The sequence below is a fragment of the Leptodactylus fuscus genome, chromosome 2, assembly GCF_031893055.1.
Source record: "Leptodactylus fuscus isolate aLepFus1 chromosome 2, aLepFus1.hap2, whole genome shotgun sequence".
Taxonomy (NCBI): domain Eukaryota; kingdom Metazoa; phylum Chordata; class Amphibia; order Anura; family Leptodactylidae; genus Leptodactylus; species Leptodactylus fuscus.
In genome coordinates, this window is record NC_134266.1 from 197042523 (window position 1) to 197061049 (window position 18527).

The 18527-nt window shown below is 41.8% G+C and overlaps 1 protein-coding gene across 3 annotated transcripts in view; it reads left to right on the forward strand.

Moving 5' to 3' along the window:
• Positions 1-18527, forward strand: part of RBM26 (RNA binding motif protein 26) — a 57247-nt gene that overhangs the window by 23990 nt on the left and 14730 nt on the right. For 2 of the 3 annotated variants that reach the window (XM_075265392.1, XM_075265394.1), the window contains exons 11-16: positions 32-140; positions 2863-3022; positions 4439-4606; positions 5351-5482; positions 10825-10896; positions 11528-11650. In XM_075265392.1, the coding sequence (XP_075121493.1) occupies positions 32-140; positions 2863-3022; positions 4439-4606; positions 5351-5482; positions 10825-10896; positions 11528-11650 (764 nt within the window). The remainder of the gene's footprint in view (positions 1-31; positions 141-2862; positions 3023-4438; positions 4607-5350; positions 5483-10824; positions 10897-11527; positions 11651-18527) is intronic. The other variant, XM_075265393.1, reaches the window with a different exon arrangement.

The window sequence follows — 18527 nt, forward strand, 5'->3', positions numbered from 1 at the left end:
TGTTGTAAAAATTATGTTCTGTTCTGTTTAGAAAAATCTGTCAACAATAATATGAGAATAGTTGTGGATTCTGATTCTCGAAAAAGAAATCTTACCCCTGCAGACTCTGGAATACCTCTGAAAAAACCCTGGTTTGACAAGTAAGTTGGTGGAAGGTAGTTTATAAATTGTTGTAGCGGAATGATTGTATATATCATTCTGAGGCAGACCCTAAACCACTACAATACTATGTGCTAATACTATAGGAAAGTTATAGAAGCAAAATCTCACCTGATTGTCTTTTACAATATTTTGCACTATTTTCATGTATATGTGTCTGCCTCATGTATACGTGTAGGCCTCTTATCATTGCAGCTCAGGATCATCTCTGGTCAGATGCCATGTTTAATCCTCGAACAGTCTCATTAACATTTCAAAAACCTTCCTGAGATTGTCACTTTTATATTGCAGATTTAGAATTTTGGGCTCAAATATTACTGATGCACAACTTTTTTATTATTATTATTATTATTATTATTATTTTATTTATATATATTCCATGGCGCTTTACCTTTGATGGTTTACATTCGGTACACAAAATATATAAAACAATATAACAATGACCAACTGGCATAGTGAGATAGAAGCCCCGCCCACGAGGGCTTACATTCTATGAAGTCTGGTGCCTTATGTTCATTTTAACGATTTAGCGATCTAAGACATTTTAGCTTTATGCCAGTAACCTTTTCTTTTTTTTTTTTTTTTTTACGTTTTATTTCAGTGTAACTCTTATTTTTTTTATTATCATTATTATTATTATTTATTTATTTACATAGCACCATTAATTCCAAGGTGCTTTACATTTGGGGGTTACACACAATACACAAAATATACAGGTAGATATAATACTAACAGTGACCGACTGGCACAGTGGGGTAGAGGGCCCTGCCCGCAAGGGCTTACAATCTATGGGGGAAGGGGGGTAGAGACAGAAGAAGAGGGGGGAGACAGATGGCGGTGCGGTGATAGTGTTATTGGAGGTTGTAGGCCTTCCTGAATAGGTGAGTCTTCAGGGCCATCTTGAAGCCTGTGATTGTGGGGGTCAGTCTTATGTGTCTTGGTAAGGAGTTCCAGAGTATGGGGGATGCACGGGAGAAATCTTGGAGACGGTTGTGTGAGGAGTGGATGAGAGTAGAGCGGAGTAGGAGGTCATTGGAGGATCTGAGGTTTAGGAGACCTTGTGTTTTGTGATTACATGACTTTATGATCAATTTTCATTTTTGAATGTTGAGATGAATTTGAATTTTAAAGTTTGACAATTATCATATAGAATACATAATATACTAATTTTCTTTTTATTTTTTTTCATTAAAATGGGGGGGGGCTGTCCATTTTCATTTTTACCTTGTGAAGGTGGTTGTACAGTATCCAGTAATGCTTCTATTATTCAGCTTTAGAGCCCCTATCTAGAGCTGAGACCAAAGCCTGGGCAAGCAAAAGCACAGCCTAAAGCACTTTTCCGCTTATTTGCATCTGAATAAATCAATGATTTACATGTCTCCCCGTGTCAGTCTTTTTAGATCCCTTGTTCACTCTTGATCACACCTTCTAAGGAGTTAAGCAGTCATGTTTTGCTGTACCTGCTTCTGTTTGTATGGGAGCAATTTCACTGCTGAATTATCATGATATAACTGTAAGGCCTCATGCACGTGACCAAGTGTTGGGGGTCCGATGTTGTGTCCCATTCTGCTTTGTGGCATCTGAACAGTGTTGGTGCTGGATGATACTTTGATTTCATTGGAGTGCATTCCACTATAAGGGCTAGTTCACACGTAGGCAAAGGGGCAGATTTTGACAGCGGATTTCGCTTGAAATGACATGCCCTTTCTTCAGGCGGAAACCGCACGGCTTCCGCCCCCGGCAGCTCCCTCCTATGTCAGCTCATTCATTTGAGCCGACAGCAGAGGGGAAAGCCGCGATGGTCGCGGCAGGCGGGTTTTGACAAAAGAGAGACGCGGCTCACCGCGTCTCTCTCGGTGTCAAAACCCGCGCGGGCAGTTCACGTGTGAACTGACCCTAAGGGCTCGTTCACAAGTGAACAAAGGGCGGATTTTGACAGCGGATTTCGCTTCAAAATCTGCCCCTTTACAATGGTGGTCTATGCAGACCGCCAGGCTTCTTTTTTCCACTAGCGGCGGGCTGCTGCTAGCGGAGAAAAGAAGCGACATGTCCTTTCTTCAGGCGGAAGCCGTGGCGCTATGGGCCGCGGCTTCCACCTAGCGGCAGCACCCTCCTATGTTGGCTCATTCATTTGAGCTGACATAGGAAGGGAAAGCCGCGACCGCGATGGTCGTGGCAGGAGGTTTTTGACCAGAGAGAGATGCGGCTCGCCGAGTCTCTCTCTGTGTCAAAACCCGTGCGGGCGCCACACGTCTGAACTAGCCCTAAAATGGCCCCCTTTCCCTTGGGCCTGCATATACTTGTTTGTGCGCATGCAGCCTAAGTCCGGGTACCTTCATCTAGGGCTATACATGCTGCACGATTTTTCATGGTGGATTTCAGGTTTTACTTTGTAGCAGCCTATTTTATCTTTTAGTTTGTTTTTTTTTTCTTCTCAAGTAAATAAAAAAATATTTTGTGAGTATTTTTCTGTTGTGATTTCTTCTCTTCCATAGTGAAAAGAAATATGGTCCAGGATATTATTGTTTGTTGCATTCTGGGGCTTTGATTTTTTAAGTCGTTCTAGAAGGTGTTCTCAAAGGCACATTACTGATTTACATGCTAGATACAGGTCACTACTTTTATCTGCCAACATTGCATTAGAGTTTTGTACTTTTTATATATTTGTAGCACATTGTCTAACAAAGACTTTTACTTCCCCAGGCCAAATTTCAACAGAATAAATGCCCCCGGCTTTCAGAAGAAAGTTGTGTTTGGAAATGAAAATACTAAGCTTGAACTAAGGAGAATTCCTCCGGAGCTGAATAATATCAGTAAACTGAATGAACATTTCAGCAAATTTGGGATACTGGTGAATCTGCAGGTATTTTAGCTTTAATATACTGGATTTTCACTTTAACTTTGATTGACATTGAACCATTATAAAGGTTTTATATACATACACACATTGTATATAGATTTGATAGAGTCCAAATCTGTCTAGAACGGCACCATGTAGCAAACCTTCCCAGGATGGGTGCAGAGCTAAATGGATCCGGCATAGGGTCTCTCAATAGTCAAGTAGATGATAACAGGCCGCACTCCAAAATTAGTTAACAAAAGGTGATATTTGGGTTTATTCCAACTGCCCGCATTTCCGTTCTACATACACAGGCTTGAGAGAGGTCACAAAAACTGTCTTCTTGTGTGTCCGTGTAGTAATAAAGGCAGCACTAAACCATGCACACTGACACCATATTGAAAGAGCTGAACTTTGCGGTCTCTGGCATTTCCACAGAGCACAACTGGAGCAGCATGGGCATATTGTCGATTGCTGTTTCATCTATAGGGGGAACAAGGGACCTCTGTTCTCATGATCACTGTGGGCCCCAGCAGCCAGACTCCACTAACCAGACACTTGTCACATCTACCCTACCTGTGTGTAGGCAAAATGTTTTTTTATGAAAAAACTACTTTAAATGGGACCTGTCGCCACTCTTGACGTGGGTGTTAACAAATACTTGCATTTTCCTTGAAATAACAAGTCTGGATTTTTTTTTATTTTTTTAGAACTTTGGGACTTATTTATCAAGCCATTTGCACTTTTTGGGGGTGTAATTTGCACCTATTTTGCTTGTTTTTTTGTTTTTATTTCATACATTTTTTTTTTTTTTTTACAGATGTGCTGTCCTCACCACTTTTGAACCTTGGGTTTCCTTTCTCACTGTAGTTTATTACTTGAACCTTTTAAAATGGCACAAATGCGCTTGAGGACATATGAGTTTAAAAAAACAAACAAAAAATAGCTATTACGTCAGACAGCATTGTAATGACCAATTCATTTTACACAATACTTAAGCAACTATCTTGCACAGTCAACACGTCCAAAAAAGTGCATAAAAAATATGTAGGCAACATTTAATAAGGAAATGCGGCTACAAAAACCTAGTCCAAAAAATACACTTGAGAAGAATGGTAAAAGGTGCAGATGGTTAAAACCCTTTGTGTTGTGCCATATTTCTATTACTAGCCGTTGAATAAGTTGACAACTGGGTGCGGTTCTGCATATTCTAAGATTCTCAGGCTACACGTACATCTGTTTTCAAGTCTCCATTTGGAGAGTTGCTTTTGTGTTCAAAATTTTAGAACCAGAAAACCATGTCAGTCTGGAAATGGGTGTGATTTGGCTGGCTGCCTCTTTTTGGAGGTTTATTCATTATCGCAGAAATGGCATGACTTGTCCTTTAAGGTTACTATATGTATTGGTCTGCTTCGTATTACAGGTTTTTTTTATTTGCAGGTTGCTTATGAAGGAGATCCTGAAGGAGCTTTAATTCAGTTTGCCACACATGCTGAAGCAAAGAAAGCCATCTCGAGCCCAGAAGCCGTTCTGAATAATCGCTTTATTAAGATGTATTGGCACAGAGAGGGAACTTCTCAGCAACCACTAGCTCCAAATGCTCCAAAGGTAAAAAAGAAAAAAAAAAAATAATTCTAAACTATTCAGTTTTTGGTTAATTTGGTTTCTGGTTCTTTTTTGTGCTGCTGACAAATGTATTGAGCATAATTGTATAGTTCCCATTGGCAACATATATGGGAGTGAAAAAGCACCCACTTTGAATTTCCAAGAGATGCTGAAGAACCAAGCAGCAAAATGGTCCTATAAAGGCACAAGGCAGCAGGTAGAGAAGCTGAGAGCACTTATATTTGAGGTAATGAGTAAACTCCCATAAAATTTGTGCACTAAAGCACATCACAAGGACCATATGATTCATAAAGATCTTGCATAGATGCTGAGAAAAACAAAATTTGCCATTTACCGCTAACACTTGTGGTAACAGACTGCAAGGGCATTCCAAAGGCTCCCCGAGGCATTTTAATGTAGTAGTTGGGATCTAAGGGGAAGAAAACTAAAAAAACAGATACATGGGTATCTGGAATATGCCCATTCAAGATGTTACAGCAAAGATAGCAGAAGTGTCTGAACAGCAATGCAAGTTCTGAATGGACAGCCTGTTCCACACTGAACACCCAGTTTTAATTCATGAGCATTAAATCACCAGTGCAGTGTTCCTATTCAGACAGCTGACTAAAAATGTTCTGGCCTTGGTGTAGCTGGTTATCACTGTTCTTTGCGATCTTTGGTTGATATATCCATCTGTTCATGAGCCAATGCAATTGATAAGTAAAATTGTGGCTTTATCTTTTTCAGGTTGGTCAGATTAATGCTCAGCCTCCAAATTTGCCCCTTATCAAACAGTCTGTAAAAGAACGCCTAGGACCAGTTCCTTCCAGTAACATGGAGCCAGTAGAGGCACAAAGTGCTAATACGGAACCATTACAGGTATTTTACACATATATTTGTTACTATTCACAGGCTCTGTGTGTATTTTTCTACTTTCTCGCCTAATTTTCACCGGGGGGCACAGTGAGTATTAGACTGGCCGCTAGGAGATTTGACACTAGGAGAGCAAAAAATCTGTTGGCTTCACCTCCAGGCACAGACACTGTGCTAATCCGTCTAAACATAGTGTCCGTAGGAGACAAACATGACCTGACTCAGGTCTTCTGTCTTGTATTGTTTCTCTTTTTCTTTCAGGTGCAGGGGGTCTTCAGCGTGTACGCCACACTAGTCATACCCCACTGCAGGTGCAGCACTCAATGAGCATAATCGCCGGTTGCCTAGTCCTCTGTTCACTGCATCTGCGGCCGGATATCCAATGACCCCCACTTCATGTGGAGGCCCATGAAGGAGGTGTCCCTGCGACGCCTGAATTCGCCAGACGATTAAGTATTACAGTACAGCTAGTGTATGGGAGAGTAAGTTTAACTCACCCACCCCTCCTCTCCTCACCAAGGTGCATTATGGATTTAAAAGAAAAAAAAAAAATAGTGGAATGGACTTTTTATTGAGGGATTCTTTGTCCCCCCTGTGTCCATTATTTAACGGGACCTCTCCAGGGCTGACTGTGCTCTGTGGCTCCTTTTTAGAAGATGACCCCCCATCCTCCAGTGCGGGCACAGCTCCGGTGCCGCTATCCCCCATTATTCTTATGAAGGGGGTACCCTCCTTCGCAGTGGAAACTTTGGATCGGCTGCCATCCCAGATCGCTGCTTTGTCGGTGACTTCTAGGGATCCTCCTGGGCATCCTTATAGTTCCTGTTCCAGCTTCAGGAGCCATCTCCGCAAAAGGACCAGGAAGTCTTACTACAGTTCACGGTCCTCCCCTTTACCTGGGCAATCCCCAGATAGGACCTCAGCTTGGTCCACTTCTCCTGAGGACACTTCTGACTCTGACATGGAGTATGAGCCAGGCACATCTACAGTCCTATGAAAAAGTTTGGGCACCCCTATTAATCTTAATCATTTTTAGTTCTAAATATTTTGGTGTTTGCAGCAGCCATTTCAGTTTGATATATCTAATAACTGATGGACACAGTAATATTTCAGGATTGAAATGAGGTTTATTGTACTAACAGAAAATGTGCAATATGCATTAAACCAAAATTTGACCGGTGCAAAAGTATGGGCACCCTTATCATTTTATTGATTTGAATACTCCTAACTACTTTTTACTGACTTACTGAAGCACAAAATTGGTTTTGTAACCTCAGTGAGCTTTGAACTTCATAGCCAGATCTATCCAAGCATGAGAAAAGGTATTTAAGGTGGCCAATTGCAAGTTGTTCTCCTATTTGAATCTCCTCTGAAGAGTGGCATCATGGGCTACTTAAAACAACTCTCAAATGATCTGAAAACAAAGATTGTTCAACATAGTTGTTCAGGGGAAGGATACAAAAAGTTGTCTCAGAGATTGAACCTGTCAGTTCAATCACTGTGAGGAACATAGTAAGGAAATGGAAGACCACAGGGACAGTTCTTGTTAAGCCAAGAAGTGGCAGGCCAAGAAAAATATCAGAAAGGCAGAGAAGAAGAATGGTGAGAACAGTCAAGGACAATCCACAGACCACCTCCAAAGAGCTGCAGCATCATCTTGCTGCAGATGGTGTCACTGTGCATCAGTCAGCAATACAGTGCACTTTGCACAAGGATAAGCTGTATGGGAGAGTGATGAGAAAGAAGCCGTTTCTGCACGTACGCCACAAATAGAGTTGCCTGAGGTATGCAAAAGCACATTTGGAGAAGCCAACTTCATTTTGGAAACAAAGATTGAGTTGTTTGGTTATAAAAAAAGGCGTTATGCATGGCGTCCAAAAAGAAACAGCATTCCAAGAAAAACACTTGCTACCCACTGTAAAATTTGGTGGAGGTTCCATCATGCTTTGGGGCTGTGTGGCCAATGTCGGCATCGGGAATCTTGTTAAAGTTGAGGATCACATGGATTCCACTCAGTATCAGCAGATTCTTGAGAATAATGTTCAAGAATCAGTGACGAAGTTGAAGTTACGCCGGAGATGGATATGTCAGCAAGACAATAATCCAAAACAACGCTCCAAATTGACTCAGGCATTCATGCAGAGGAACAATTACAATGTTCTGGAATGGCCATCCCAGTCCCCAGACCTGAATATCATTGAACATCTGTGGGATGATTTGAAGTGGGCTGTCCATGCTCGGCCACCATCAAACTTAACTGAACTTGAATTGTTTGTCCAAAATCCCTTCATCCAGGATCCAGGAACTGATTAAAAGCTACAGGAAGCGACTAGAGGCTGTTATCTTTGCAAAAGGAGGATCTACTAAATATTAATGTCACTTTTCTGTTGAGGTGCCCATACTTTTGCACTGGTCAAATTTTGGTTTAATGCATATTGCACATTTTCTGTTAGTACAATAAACCTCATTTCAATCCTGAAATATTACTGTGTCCATCAGTTATTAGATATATCAAACTGAAATGGCTGCTGCAAACACCAAAATATTTAGAACTAAAAATGATTAAGATTAATAGGGGTGCCCAAACTTTTTCATAGGACTGTATATCTGCTGCTACGATGGAACTCGTCCGTGTGGTCAGAGATGCTCTTTAGATCTCTGAGCAACCTGAATCTGTCTCTGAAGAAGGCATCTCTTTCTGTCACAGTCTCCGTCCTCCTCTGGTCTTCCTCAACCATGGAGCCACATCTTGAAGGAACAGTGGCTTCACCTAGACCATCTGTTATCTTCTACCAAGAAGTCGGACATTCTTTTCCTTCTCAAACCAGTGTGTTGGTCAGAGTCTCCTGCGGTTGCTCCCATGATACCTAGGCTCTCAAAAGCTGCTATTTTGCCTTTAGCAGACTCTGCCTCTGTAGTGCTCCCGCAGACAAAAAAGTGGATTCACTTGCCAAGGCTGTTTTTGTAGAGGCTGGCTCCTCCCTGCGGTCTTCCTTCGCTGCATGGCCTGCATTTCCTTGGCCAAACAACTCCAGGCAAATCTCTCAGATGAAGCTGCCCTCCAGGACAACCAGCTGCTTGTCTCACAAACTTTGAACATTTCCAAGTATTTGTGCGATCCACAGCGAAACAGCTCGCTGATATGCCAGGTCGGTTGCCAATGCAGTGGCTATCTGCCGTACGGTTTGCATACGTTCGTGGAATGCAGAATCTGCATTCAAGAAGGTGGTAGTGGCTCTTTCCTTTTCTCGGGACGATCAGAGCCGTCTTGTTTTAAAAAAAAAAAAAAAAAAAATTATCTCTGAGGCCACCAAGGGAAAGAGTTCTCTCCTCTCCAGAGATGTCCCAAGCATCATGTATCCTCTTCCAGTCGCTCTCTGTGTTTCGCTCTTTTTGTGGCTCCACCTCTCACTCTGGTGGACAGTTTTCTCGGCAATCGTGATACAAGAAGCCCTCTTTCAAGTCTACACCTGCCTGGCAGACCCACTCCAAGTTCTCCAGGACTGCTGCTTCCAAGCCCACCTCTGCATGATGGTCTTTCCCCATTTAGGGCCTCTTGTTTGAGCAGACGACTGCTCTTCTTCCAGGAGATTTGGCTTGCCAGTGTCGACAACTCCTGGGTCCAGGAAGTGGTGTTGACCAGCTACTCTATAGAGTTCCGTCCCTTTCACTCAGTTTCACTCTCGTCCTCTGCAGTTGGCGATTCTGGCCTACTAGAATCGACCTCTAGTGGCCCTCGATCACCTGATTCTCCTGCCTTCCCAGATTCCTTGAGAGCTCCTTTAGTGTCTCCTCTCTCCAGGAATATCTCAGGGGAAGTCCTTTCTTTCCCTCTGTTGGTAGGTGATTTCTACAGATGCCAGCCTCTCATGCTGGGGAGCAGTCTTCGGCACCAGTCTGGCCTGGATCAAGGTCTGGGTCTTTTTTTCTTTAGAGGCTAGGTCTCTGCTCTCTCTATCCTTTTTCAAACCCTTGCTTTCTGGCCTCTAGTGAAAACCTTCCTATAAGGAGTGGTGCATTGTGCCACACGCTACCGTCCACCCTTGGAGCCGTGAGATCTTGACCTTGTCCTAGAGGTACTTCAGGCTCCCCTCTTCCAGCCTTTTCGGGATATCCATCTGGGCCTCTTGTCCTGGAAGGTCACTTTCCTGGTGGTTATCACCTCCATAGGGTCTCTGAGTTGGCTGCCCTTTGATGGAAGCGCCCCTTTCTTGTTATCCACAGGAACAAGATAGTCCTACGTCCGTCTTTGTCCTTTCTGCCTAAAGTAGTCTCCTCTTTTCACATTAACTAGGACATTGTTTTACCCTCCTTCTGTCTGCCTGGATGTTTTCTGGGGGAATTGGGGTCTATTTGTCATGCACTGACCCTTTTTGGAGCTGGGATGCTTTGTTTGTCCTTCTGAGGTTCATCGGAAGGGTTTGCAATGAGTTCATTCTGTGATTAAGGAAGCCTATTGGCCTAAGGGCAAAGCTCCGCCTTTCCGCGTGACAGCTCATTCCACGAGAGCTGTTGGAGCTTCCAGGGCTGTTCTGCATCTGGCTACTGCCATCCAAGTCTGCAAGGCTGCCACCTTGGTCTCCATCCACACCTTTTCTAAATGTTACAGGAACAATTCTGTGGCTTCTGTCGATGTCAGTTTGGGTTGCAACGTTTTGTTGCTGTGCGCTAGGTGGTTCACATGGCTGTGTAATTTCCACCCTCTTTTCTACTGCTTTGGGACATCCCACTGTGTTCCCCAGTGAAAAATGGGCGAGAGAGGGGGATTTCTGTACTCACAATAAAATTTTCTCAACGTTTCAGTTTTGTTGCATTTGTTCCTGTCCGATCGGTTTTTTTTTGGTTTTTTTGTTGTTGCTCCTTTCGGGTTCAGGACATGTTGGCTGATGTTGGTTCCATGTTCCTTCCCCCCCCCCCCCTCATTTTGTATGTCTCTCCTACTGCTGCGATACAACGTCTGTGAGAGGGGTATTGCCCGGAGGCGGAGCCAAAAGATTTTTTTTTTGTTGCCAAGTCTCCTAGCGGCCAGGCTAATGCCCACTGTGCCCCACAGTGAAAATGTTTGAACTGGAGAGCACTTGTTGTTAAAGCTGATTTCATATTTTTTTCCCCACACTGTGTAGTTGTAGAGTAAATTTAAGGGTAACTTTTATCCCATCACATCACAGGATATGTCATGAATGTGTGATAGATGCAGGTCCTATTTTTTGAATCTGCACCTGTCTTAAGAACCGAGGGCTTCCAACCCTGTACATATGTGGCAGTCACTTCAGTGGAAGTTGTTTGAGCAGCTAGTGCACATGTCCTCTTAAAGTGTTTATTTAACCCGTTTTACCTTTTCATTCCAGACTGTAACAAAAGTACCAATAAAAGAGAGATTGGGTTTTATTGCAAAACACAATCCTGCTACCACAGAAAAGGTGAGTGAGTATACATTCTTTGTGCTTTATACGAAATGTATATTTCATATTTTTGTAAAAAAAAAAATCAATCCTTTTACTTATCGAGTTAAAAATTGGAGCACAATTCTAAAGTTTACTAAAGTTTGATAACTGTTAGCCAGGAAGCAAGAGTGCAAAACATTTCTTGCAGGTGCTATGCAAAATGTAGCTTGTATGAGTGATTCTGTTATCTAAAGAACATGTGGGGAAAGAAACCTCTTCCTCTAAGCTATATTACATAGTTATTTATATCTGCATGCACTTTCGCTCGCCTACTGTCCTGATCACTGGGGGACCAGCGATCGGATGCTTTATCCCCGTCCTTTGGAGAAGTGTATGTTACTTCTGTTCCATGCCAACTTAAAGGGGTTGTTCAGTTGAGTTTAAGAAATAAAGAAATGTAGCAGGTTTGTTTTACGTGAATCTGGGCACTGACTACTAAACTGATGTAATGAGTTTGAGTTTAGAGTATGAGCTGTTTTAGATTATTTCTTTCCTTTGTCAGATAAGGAGAAATTTTTGCCACATATGTCAATTAAAGGGAAGCGTATAATAAAGGGGACGAGGTAAACTCTGAGTTGAAGATCTAATGTTTACTCCATATTTGTAGGTATTGTCCACCTCCACGGGACTTACAAAAACTGTTTACAACCCAGAAGCTTTAAAAGCCATCCAAAAATCAGTAACTTACCCAACACCAGTGGACAACACTGATGCACAGAAAAAGAAACAGGTAAAAATTGTATTATATATTGTAGAATATTGAGGCAGATTTACAAATGACGATGCATAAAAACAAACAAACTGGTGTTCATGTTTTTATACCATATTTATGAATTGTTTTAGACTATTTCTTTGCTTTGTCAGACCAGTAGGTGGGGCACAGAGAAATTGCTGAGGCTCAGGCTTTGGCACTATGTGCAAAGTCTATGGCACATGTCCGTTAAAGGAAAGCAGATAATAAGGGAATGGACACTGTATGCCATACCTCTTTATCATGTAAACTAAAGAATAGTCCATCCATAGAATGGGATGCAACCAGGCTCCCATTCATTTCTGTGTGAATGCCAGGGTATTGCAATTGGCTAATTCCAGTGCTCCTATTGAAGCTGATGGAAGCGCAGATGTGTCTACCCAGCAAGGGCATGTCTACACTCACCCTGGCTGCGGTTAGTTCCAATCTCTCCCATTCTTATGATTGGTTGGGATCTCAGTGATCATTTCTTCTCATCAGCTATATATTCTTACCCAATCCCATTTCAGCTAACTAAAAGGTTGCACAAACTTAGTTTGAATTTGCTCCACATTTATCACAGAGATTGATGCTAGATATTAACCGGTTAAGGACCGCCGTACGTAAATTTACGGCCTGCGGTCCAGGTACCTAAAGACCGGACTATTGTAAAAATACGTCCTGTCTTTAGGTACCTATTTCGCGGGGGGAGGGGTGCGGGGAGGACGGGGGTTAGGTGTTACTAACACCTAACCCCTTCCTCAATAACGTCCAGTCGGAACTGAGTCCGACTGGATGTTTTAACCCTTTCGATCGCGCCGTGAAACATCACGGCGCGATCGAAAGGCATCCGCCGACAATTGAAGCTGATTGGCACCCCCCGCGGCGAGATCGGAGGGTGCCGATAGCAGTAAAAGGTAGTCTGGGGTCTGGCCAGTGACCCCAGACTGCCCGGAGCCCCCACATACCTGGTGATCCTGCCAGGACCTTCTGATGTCAGGCTGTGCGTCTACACAGCCTGACATCCTGCTACGGAATGCCATGTGGGACACCTGCATGCTGTGTCTCACATGGCATTCTATATCAGCAAAGTATTGCTGATTGAAGTGTCCTAAATGGACACATGAAAAAGTAAAAAAAAATGTAAAAAAAATAAAATGAAGTGTATGAAAAAAATTAATAAAGTTATAAAGCCCAAAAATCCCTTTTTCTCAATAGAAAATGAATTATATAAAAAAAGAACTCAAAAGTAATAAAAACAATGCATATTTGGTATTGTCGCGTCCGTAACAATCTGTACAATAAAACTGAAATAATATTTAATGTACACGGCGAACGCCGGAAAAAAAAAACGGAAAAAACTCGCCGGAAGTAATGATTTTTCGCCATCTCACCATACAAAATATGCTATAAAAAGTGATCAAAAAGTCATATGCATCCGACAACAGTACCAATAAAAAGCGCAGGTTGTCCCGCAAAAAATAAGCCCTCAACCAACTCTGTCAACCGAAAAATAAAAATGTTACGCCTCTTAGAAGATGCGATGCAAAAAACATTGATTTATGTCCCCAAATGTGTTTTTCCTCTGCAGAACTAGTAACACATAAAAAAATACTATAAATGAGGTATCGCCGTAACCGTACCGACCCGCAGAATAAAGGGAACATGTTACTTATACTGTACGCTGCATGGCGCAAAATTAAAAAAGTAAAACTCAATGCCAGGATTGATTTTTTTTTTTTTAAATCCAGCAAAAAAGGGTTAATAAAATGTATTCAATAAGATGTAGACACCCAAAAATGGTGTCATTACGAAATGCATCTCATCCCGCAAAGAATAAGCCCTTATATGGCCGCGTCACCAGAAACATAAAGAAAATATAGCATCTCACAATGTGAAGACAAAAACCCTCAAAAATCGCCAAATTATTAGAACACAACTGGGTGCGTCATGTAGGGAATATATAAGCTGTGCAAGCGGATATCAGGGGACACCCCAGATTTACAGCTTATGAGGGAACAGACACCAGAAGTGACCCCTAAAGTGACCCCCAGAGTGACTCCCCCAATCATAGGAGCTACGGGGACATAGTAGGGAATTTGGTGTTTGCAATGTCCTCCGCACAGCTTATACATTCCCTCTTCGCCATCCGCTGTGCAGTCACGTCCGGGATACTAATACTCACTACACCCCCTGATAAATTCTTTGAGGGGTGCAGTTTTCAAAATGGGGTCACTCCTGGTACCCCATGGAATCCACTTTTCTGGTACCTTACAGGCTCTACAAACATGACATGGCGTCCAGATACCAAACATCTGAATCTGTGCTCCAAAAGCCGCATAGCGCTCCTTCCCTTCTGCACCCTGCTGTACGTCCAAACTGCAGTTTATGACACATGTATGACACTGGTGTACCCCTGGATAACGGACATAATGTCATATGTGGGTATAAACTGATACTAGGGCACAGCCGGACACAGAAGGGAAGAAGGGTCATTTGGTTTTTGGAGCACAGACGGTTTGGTTTTTGGATGCCATGACACTTTTGTAGAGCTGAAACGCCAGTAATTTGGAATCCCCTGATAAATTACCTTATTTTGGAAACTACACCCCTGAAGGATTTATCCAGGGGTACAGACAGCATTTTTAACCCCCAAGTGTTGCTATAACTTTATATATATAACTATAACTGTAGTGGATTGTGAGAGGTGAAAATGACCATTTTTCCAGGAATACGTCCTTTCAGTGCGTAATATGTTGTGCCCACCTTGTATCAGAGATGAACGCTCTAAAAGCTGTTGTGCCTGGGATACCCGTTTAACAGTTTTTGGAGTGTCTCTGCTGACATAAGTCGGGCACAACATGTTGCACACTGAAATGGCAAATCTGTAAAATTTTCATTTTTAACTTCTCTATCAGTTGCGATTTCATTTCTGGAAACTAAATAAATGCAACACTCAAGGGTTAAAAATTCTCGCTACACCACTTGATAAATCCCATCAGTGGGGTAGTGTCCAAAATAGGGTGACATGTCTGCGGATTCCACTTTATTGGCAATTCAGGGGCTTTGCAAAAGTGGCAAAAAAAACCAAACTGTGCTCCAAAAACCAAAATAGCGCTCCTTCCCTTCTGTCCCCGGTTGTGTCCAAACAGCCGATTCTACCCACATATGGCATTAAGGACGTTACCCGGGGTACACCAGTGTCATACATGTGGGCATACACTGCTATTTGGGTACGCAGCAGGGTGCAGATGTGAAGGAGCAATATGTGCTTTTGGAGTGCAGATTTAGATTCTTCGTTTTTGGACACCACGTCACATTTGCAGAGACCCTAAAATTGCCCCTACAAAATGGGGTCACTTCTTGGTGAATTCCAGTTTACTGGAACCTCCAGGGCTCTGCAAAAACATCATGGCGCCCAGAGGGTCCCTCTAAATCTGTATCCCAAAAGCTAAAACGCACAGTGGTCCTTCCCTTCTGAGCCCTGCTGTGTGCCCAAGCAGCAGTTTACACCCACATATATAATTTTTTGACCCCCGGGATGGCCCACTTAATAGTTTTAGGAGTGCAGGTCTCTGACAACACAAAGTGGGTGCAACGTATTGGGCACCGAAATGGCATATTTTTAAAAATTTCAATTTTCATTTTGTACATTAATTTTTGGGAAGCATTTTAGGCTCAAAATGATAATACCCCTTGATACATTCCTTGACAGGTGTAGTTTCTAAAATGGGGTCACTTTTGAGGGGTTTCCATTGTATTGATACTTTAGGGGCTCTGCAAATGCGACATGGCACCTCAAAACTATTCCAGCAATATATGCCCTCCAAAATCCAAATAGCGCTCTTTCCATTCTGAGCCCCAGCATGTACCCATACAGCAGATTTTGGCCACATATGGGGTATTGCCGTGTTCAGAAGAAATTGTGTAACAAACTGTGGGGGGCTTTTAATTCTTAAACTATTTGTAAAATTAAAACTATGGCGCTAAATGGACGATTTATTGGGAAAAAAAGTAATTTTTCATTTTCACGTCCCAATGTTAATAAAATCTGTGAAACACCTGTGAGGCCAAAATACTCACTCTACCCCTAGACAAATTCTATGAGGGGTGTAGTTTCCAAAATGGGGTCACTTATAGGGGGTTTCCACTGTATTGGTACTTTAGGGGCTCTGCAAATGCGACATGGGACCTGAAAAATATTCCAGCAAAATCTGCCCTCCAAAAGCCAAATAGCCCTCTTTCCATTCTGAGCCCCGCCATGTTCCCATACAGCAGATTATGACCACATATGGGGCATTTCTGTGTTCAGCAGAATTTGTGTAACGAACTTTATGGAGCTTTTTCTCCTTTATCCTCTTGTGAAAATTAAAAATTTGGGGCTAAATTGACAGTTTGTTGGAAAAAAAGTAATTTTTCATTTTCATGGCCCAATGTTAATAAAATCTGTGAAACAGCTGTAGGGTCAAAATGCTCACTCTACCCTTTAATATGTTCTGTGGGGGGTGTAGTTTCCCAAATGGGGTCACTTTTAGGGGGTTTCCACTGTATTGGTACTCTAGGGGCTCTGCTAATGCGACATGGCACCTAAAATTATTCCAGCAAAATCTGCCATCCAAAAGCCAAATAGCGCTCCTTCCATTCTGAGCCCCGCCATGTTCCCATACAGCAGATTATAGCCACATATGGGGTATTGCCGTGTTCAGGAGAAATTGTTTAACAAACTGTGGGGGGCTTTTACTCCTTTAACCCCTTGTGAAAATGAAAACTTTGGAGATAAAGTGACATTTTAGTAATTTTTCATTTACACATCCCAATGTTAGTAAAATCTGTGAAACAACTGTAGGGTCTAAATGCTGACTATACCCCTTGATGAATTCTGTGAGGGGTGTGGATTCTAAAATGGGGTCACTTTTGGGGGGTTTCCATTGTTTTGGTACTCTAGGGTCTCTGCAAATAAGGCATGGCGCTGAAAATTATTCCAGCAAAATCTGCTGTTCAAACACCCAGTGTCGCTCCTTCCCTTCCATGCACTGCCGTGTGCCCAAAAATCAGTTTACACCCACATGTGGGGTATTTCTGTGCACGGGAGAAATTGCACAATAAACTGTCAGATGCATTTTCTCCTTCAACCCTTTGTGAATGTGTTAATTTTGGGTCTAAATGAATGTATTAGTGAAAAAAAATGAAATGTCTAAATTTCACTGCCATATTATTTTTATTCTTATGAAATGCTTAAAGGGTTAACAAACATCCCAAATGCTGTTTTGAATAATTTGAGGGGTGCAGTTTTGAAAATGGGGTAATTTATGGGGGTTTCTATTATACAGGCCTTTATAATTACTTTCAGAACTGAAGTGGTCCCTAAAAAATTGGTTTGGAGAATTTTCTTGTAAATCTGGAAAATTGCTGTTACACTTGTAAGCCTTGTGACGTCCAAAATAAATTAAAAGACAATCAAAAGATGATGCCAATATAAAGCAGAGATATGGGAGATAATATTTATTCATGTATTTGGATGGTATGACTATCCGCCTGAAAAGCAGAGAATTTCACATTTTGAAAATTGCAATTTTTTTCAAATTTCCATCAAATTTCCTAGTTTTTTTTATAAATAAATGCAAAAATATTGATTAGTGTTTACCACTAACATGAAGTATAATGTGTTACGAGAAAACCATCTCAAATTCATTTGTGTAAGTTAAAGCGTCTCAAAGTTATTGCCATTTAAAGTGACACATGTCAGTTTTGAAAAAAGAGGCCTGGTCTTTAACATACTTTTGGGCCTGGTCCTTAACCGGTTAAAATTGGCACATCTCAAAACTGTCTAATCTAAGCCCTTTATACACAAGATGTTTATCTGCAAATGATTGATACATTCAGCTTATTGTCCACCCTCGCTAATATTTTGTTTCCACGTTGCTGCAATTTGTGTTTAGAAATACTTTCCTTTTCAATCAGATTTTCCCAGATGAATTACAGACAAAATTTATAATGAGTCTCTAGGATAGGTCCTCCATATCAAATTGGTGGAGGTCCAACAACAAACACCCCCACGTATCACAGATTTTTACTTCCACCTTAGTCTGTCTATGGGCAAAACATGGGATTTTCTCAGGTGAAATTTCAACACCACACACAATAGGAGGATGAGATAAAATTTCACTCACTTTGCTGGGACTGTAAAGCACAGCGTTTATTTCCACAACCACCAAAACTGCTGCGGTTCCGCTTATGTCCTCACCCTGAAAGTGATTTCAACCAGACCCTTATCCATTCTCCTTACCTCCTCAAACATCAAGTAAATCGATTCTGTAAGTTAAATACATTGAATTGTTGGCTCTTCATGATGTACTGTAAAAAAAGTTGAAACTGGTGTTGGTTATAATTTGTTATACCTCATGGTGTAGCCAAAAATAATGAAAAGTAAGAAAATCTATTGCAGAAGTGCTTGATTTCTATATACCGTATATACTCGAGTATAAGCCGACCCGAATATAAGCTGAGACCCCTAATTTTACCACAAAAAACTGTGAAAACTTATTGACTCGCGTATAAGCCGAGGGGGGGAAATCCACCATTGCAGATAAAAAGTCTGGTCATGTGCATTACAGCTTAGTAATTCCATGGGGATCATAATAATAGCAGTTAACCCCATCATGTCCCTCACATTAACCCCCTGTATGCCTCACATAAGAGTTACTGATATGTGGGACATATGGAGGAAATAATTAGGTATCTTCATAATTAAGGTCCTTCATTAGTACCCTCATGTGTCTCACATATTAGTAACCCTTATATGGGGCACACGGGTTAATATGAGGGACATGATGGGGTTAACTGTTATTAATGTGAGGCACATGGAGTTACAGAAACT